General features: G+C 37.2%; 2 protein-coding genes across 2 annotated transcripts in view; both read left to right on the forward strand.

The window, feature by feature from the left end:
- The window catches only part of LOC107732048 (glucoside xylosyltransferase 2-like), an 18,005-nt gene extending 13,435 nt beyond the window's left edge, over positions 1-4,570 (forward strand). The window contains exons 6-7 of the mRNA XM_016543282.1: positions 713-885; positions 2,841-4,570. Coding sequence (XP_016398768.1) covers positions 713-885; positions 2,841-3,020 — 353 coding nt within the window. The 3' untranslated portion in view covers positions 3,021-4,570. The remainder of the gene's footprint in view (positions 1-712; positions 886-2,840) is intronic.
- A 351-nt stretch (positions 4,571-4,921) lies between these two features.
- LOC107732047 (serine/threonine-protein phosphatase 4 regulatory subunit 2-B-like) overlaps positions 4,922-5,750 on the forward strand; it is an 8,323-nt gene continuing 7,494 nt past the window's right edge. The window contains exon 1 of the mRNA XM_016543281.1: positions 4,922-5,230. Within this exon, the coding sequence (XP_016398767.1) occupies positions 5,110-5,230 (121 nt within the window). The 5' untranslated portion in view covers positions 4,922-5,109. The remainder of the gene's footprint in view (positions 5,231-5,750) is intronic.

The raw sequence follows: 5,750 nt of genomic DNA on the forward strand, positions 1-5,750 counted from the left end.
TATTCACTTTTTTTGGGAACTGAACCCATGACCTTGTGTCATGCTCTACTCTTTAAAGGGAAAGTTCACCCAAAAATGAAAATTCTGTCATTAATTACTCACTCTCGTGTCGTTCCAAACCCGTAAGACCTTCGTTCATCTTCAGAACACAAATTAAGATATTTTTGATGGAATCTGAGAGTTGTCTGACCCTGCATAGACAGCAACGCAACTGTATTGTTCCCAAGTCCAGAAACATAGCAAGGATATTTTTTTTTTTCTTTTGCACACAAAGTATTCTCGTAGCTTCGTATAATTGTGGTTGAACCCCTGATGTCACATGGATTATTTTACTGATCTCCTTGCTATGTCTCTGGGAACATTGCAGTTTGTATTGCTGTCTATGCAGGGTCAGACAGCTCTCAGATTCCATCAAAAATATCTTAATTTGTGTTCCGAAGATGAACGAAGATCTTACGGGTTTGAAACGACATGAGGGTGAGTAATTAATGACAGAATTTTCATTTTTGGGTGAACTAAACCTTTAAGGTCTCTGAATTGGTGAGACACTTGGCAAGCATAGTGTTTGTTTGACAGCTCTTATGGAACAGGTCCAAAAGAGTAGACCAACCACAATCACCGGCAAATAAAAGAAAAATGAAGATACTGACAAGCACAAGTGTGTTATTTGCAGTTTGGGTAAAACATTGAATATTTTTATTTGTGTCTGCAGAGTGTTTGTACATATTTCCATGCCAGTGGAACTACAGGCCAGATCACTGCATGTATGGAAGCAACTGCAAGGCTGCGGAAGAGGAGGGGGTGTCTATTCTTCATGGTAACCGTGGCGTGTACCATGACGACAAGCAGCCCGCCTTCAGGGTGGTGTATGATGCCATACGTGAGGTGAGTTGCTACTATCATTGTATGATAAAACTAATAGAATGGCTAGGGCTGGGCGGTATGACGGTATATATCGTTACCGCGAAATAAAGTGTCTAGCGTTAGAGATTTTGCTATATCGTGTATTCCGCGGTATGCACATATATCTGCGTAACATAGTACTGCTTAAACGTTATACACCTTTTGAGTGATAAGGATACATGCATGAATGAGAAAACAAAGAGTGGGATGCACTTGGTAGAGTTATTAAGTGCAATAAGCAGTGAAAAAGAACTCAATGCGGTGCTCACGCTGACTGACACACAGCCGAAGCGCACGCACTGAAAGCTTCTCTCTCGACAGCATGTGATCGCAAAAACAGATCTCTTTTTCACGTGTTTTACTGTGCTTGAATGGTCAAATACGCACACAGTTATGTCATAATGCCCGTCGTGTGGAGTATTCAAGTAAACACAGTCGGATATATGTTAAATAAATGTAAAACAGTTGGGTGAAAACCGTGTTTCAGTATATTGGATCCGTGCAGTTGGTCTTAAAGGGACAGCAGCCTTATTTACCTGCTGCTGTCTGTCATTATTAATGTTAATCATGTTTGATTGATGCAGTGAAGACTATGCAGTGTTTTATTTATACACTTTATTCAATTTCTGGAATATTTCTTACTACATGTTAAATAAACCTAGCCTACTGTAGCTGAATAAATTAAAAGTTTATTTCATATTTATTTGTTCTGCTGTGCTTGTAATTTGCTTCTTTTTCTTAATTTTAATAACAAAAATAAAATAAAAATAGCGATATCGAGGTACATATCGTTAATGAAAACGTAAAATAAGATTTTGGTCATATCGCCCACCCCTAGACTGTTAGACTGATAATAATATGTTGCCAAATTTACACTGCAAATGTGGCACAGAAGCACTTCTGAAGTGGCATTTAGGTGTTTTTACCCAGACTGTTTAATGCTGCTCAGAGGTGGCATAAATGCATTTTCACAGCAATTACAACTGTATTCTTTGATACTAGGGTCTGAGGCGGGTCAAAGCATGCTTAATTTAGTCTGGCTTTTACGCAGCATTGCATAAAAACTTGGCTCTGTAAAGACACCTTATGTTATGCATACTAGCATACAAGTATTTATTTATTCATATTTTAAATGTCTTTAAAAGGAGGCTGCATGTATGTGTTTTATGTGTGTATGTGTATATATATATATATATATATATACTGTATATATTACTATTTTCTACTTTAATATAATTTCATGCTGAATTTTCAGCAGCCATTACTTCAGTCTTGAGTGTCCTTCAGAAATCATTCTAATATGTTGAATTGATGCTCAAGAAACGTTTCTTAGTATTATCAATGTTGACAACAGTTGTGCTGCTTAATTTTTTTTTCAGGAGTCTTTGAATAGAAAGTTAAAAAGAACAGCATTTAATTTAAACATTTATTTGAAATTCTTTTGTAACATTTAAATGTCTTTACTATACATAAAAAAAACACCCCCACAAGCAGCACACTAAAAACAAGTAAGAACACTCTAGCAACGCCCAGGCACACAATCAATATTTTTTCAGAGAATGTAAAAGCCAGTTGTTTGACTTGAATTTTTTCATTAGATTTTAAGCTTAAGAAATGTAATCCATTTGTCTTCGCTTTGCCAGTCCACTTTCTAATTTTCAGTGCTAACAAAGCAAATCCTGAGGGTGTTGAATCATATGAGAATAAATAGTGTTGCATTGTGCATTCAGAGTGCAGTCTCCTTGAATCTCTCTTTGAAGACTAATAGCAGGAAAGTGTCTCTTCAAGAGGAAGCCTTTTGTATGGTTGAGTCACGTGGGCCCCTCTGCTGTTCAGAATTCAGTCAGATATGAAATGTGGACCTTGTGCCTCAACAAATACACCAAAGCAGTTCCTTGAACACTTTGAAACCTAATGTATTTCATCTTCTCTTTCAGTATCCTTTTGAGGAGAACTTGTTCCAGTCTTTATTTTACCCTCTTCAGACTAAGTTCCTAGACACAGTTAACACCCTTTGTGGAAGGATACCACAAGTGTTCCTCAAACAGATTGAGAAGACCATGAGGGCTGTTTATGAGAAAAAAGTGGTGCGCCGTGTCCGACTGCCACACGAGTAATGAGCCTCGACTGCATTTCAGCATCATAAGGAAGAATCTCGGCCTGCTGCTTGAATCAGAGTGATCTTTTTCATCGAAGACGAGCAATGCCAAAGGCAAGCTACATTTGGTCCATTAGGCACAGTATGAGCTTCATGAGCCAGAGGAGTTGGAGATTTAAGCTGGAAGTTTCATTTGAGCAGACGTTTTGGTCTGCTGAATGGAAACCGCAATGCAGGATGAATGGGATACCATCAAAACTCTTGAAACAGAGAAGTGACCAAATGCATCGAGTGTCTCCAACTGTGGGGAAACCAACCACCTGAATGTTCCTGAAAGAATATGAGAGACTCGTTGACAACGCTGTTTTTAGCCAATCCAAAAATATAGATTCATAACTGTTTATTTACAACTGTGTTGTACCATTTTTCAGCATCTAGTTCATTATGTCTGGTATTACACAATTGGAGCATTTGTGTCTCAGTATAATTTATCTAATTCTTGTCCTTAAGTGGCTGCACCAGTTTGTTTGTGCATTCTGCTGCTAAACAACGCCTTGTTTTCAAGCCACACAAATGAATGTAGCATGCAGAAACAACCAAAGAGAACTAGCCTGTCAGCCTTTAGAGCTCAGCAAGATTCAGTTTAAGCACAGCCCTAATGGTGGATGATCACACTGTTTACATTGAAGATGACTTGTTAGTAAGACTACTAGAAAGAAGCCTGATGTTGTAATTTTGTCATTGGGGTTGCATTTTAATATATATATATATATATATCATTTCATGAGAAAACCTTTTGTAAGAATTCCTCTTAAGTCTGTTGTCCTGTATATTGATACGACAAGCCTATTCTGATGGACATAATGAATTTGATGTTGAATTTGTGGTGGAATGTATTTTTTTGTATAATCTGCAACAGTCTGAGAGCTACGCAAAAGGTCTAAATGTTAAAGTATTTTTTAGCAATATTCAGACCGGTCAAGTTTAAAGGAAACATTTGTTGTTTTACCCTGTGCTTTGTTAGGAGTTTGAACTTCTGCCATAGTGGGATTGAACTAATGCGATCATTTAAAATAAATCATATGCACTGATTAGAAAGGTTTGCACATCATAACAGTATACATAAAAATAAAACTACGATAAAACAATGCACAGCTGTACAGTTTACAGTTCAGTGCACTTTTTAATACTGAATTTGGAGAAAATAAAATTAAAGGAAAAAATGGCAAGATTTACAAAACAAACTCTCTGCACCCCGTATGATCAGTTTACCCATCTCTTAAAAAAAATGAAATCCATTCAATTTTGTGTAATTGCAGCCTTTTTATTTTGTTGACTGTTTCAGTGTGACAGTAAGAATATAGAAGGCAAGAGTGTGTTGTGATGTGTGTTTTGATATGTTCATTAGCACAATGTGCTTAATTATATGTGTGACCAGTTTCCAGCCTCTTGTCACTGGTCTGGGATCAGTGATGACATTTCTTTAACTGGAAACTCAGGAGACTTTTATACATCTCATGTTATCTCTATGTGAAGAGATGCACCAGCGAGGTTTATTGTATCCAGTGTGCTTTTCTGTCTTTCTGAATGTCTTGCATTGTATGTATTATTGTCCTTTTATACATAAGTGTGTATGTCAGAAATGTAATAAATAAATATGCATTTAATATTGATTTGACTTTGCCTAACAATTAGCTTTGCATTATATTTCATTACAGTAGGTTCAAATTGAGAGTGAGATGAGTCATACTTGCTTTTAAACAAACGGGATGAGTGTTCAATTATAAATAGGCTAATTGGCTGCACAAGATATTCGGGCCGTGTTTAAAAACCTATTGAACCTACCTTGACAGCATTTAAGGGCATTACGTTTGTTCAAATCGCGCCTATTGTGCTCCAAAATGCTGTCTACATGGGCAGCTCACTAGGTTTTGGCACATTTGCAACTTGCAAGGCACATTTACGAAACACTTTATGCCTACAAAGCCCCAAAAATGATGTCTAGGTGAGCAGCTGACAAAATTTTGAGACGCAGCCACACCGTTGCGCAACACAGTCAGCGCTCCCGAAGCGGCCGGCAGTGACGTCGCAGACGCCGCCATATTGAAATGTTTCCCTTCTCCTCTTCTTCACTGAGCTCAACAGCAGCCATCAGCTTTCGCTTTCCAGCTGGAGACAGGGACAACAACACAGACATGGAGACAGACACCCTTCTGGAAGCTCTTAAAGGTGCCCGGCTGTGTGTGCTGAGGTGGTCTGCGTGAGTTTAGAGAGGAGTTATATGTGCTTATGAGCTGGTAATGTGAGCTAGCTAATGTTAGCATGGCCTGTGGCTAAATGGCTTTTCCTGTTTTTCGAGGTCTGTTGTGGGTTAAGAGCAGATCAACTGGTTTCTTTTTCCTATTTTATGACTTCAATCTTTTATTTTTTTTGAACGACGGTTTAGCTAAGTAATACGTTTATAAACAAGACTTGTTGATTGAGATAACTAGTTAGTGGTTTTGGATGATGTAGAGTTGATTTGAGTACATTACACATCTGTTTATTCAGGGTTAACTCTAAACTAGTGAAAAATTTTATTATAAAGTCCGATTTTCTTTATAAGTTTTCTTTATAACGTGATTTTTTTTGGAATTTACACCTTAATTGGAGTTGTACTCTGTTCTGCTACTAACTTGTATATTATTATTATTATAATTACTGTTATTATTGTTGTTAATAATTTCTCATTCTTATATATATATATATA

The sequence above is a fragment of the Sinocyclocheilus rhinocerous genome, unplaced genomic scaffold, assembly GCF_001515625.1.
Source record: "Sinocyclocheilus rhinocerous isolate Xijiao unplaced genomic scaffold, SAMN03320098_v1.1 scaffold1000, whole genome shotgun sequence".
NCBI lineage: Eukaryota > Metazoa > Chordata > Actinopteri > Cypriniformes > Cyprinidae > Sinocyclocheilus > Sinocyclocheilus rhinocerous.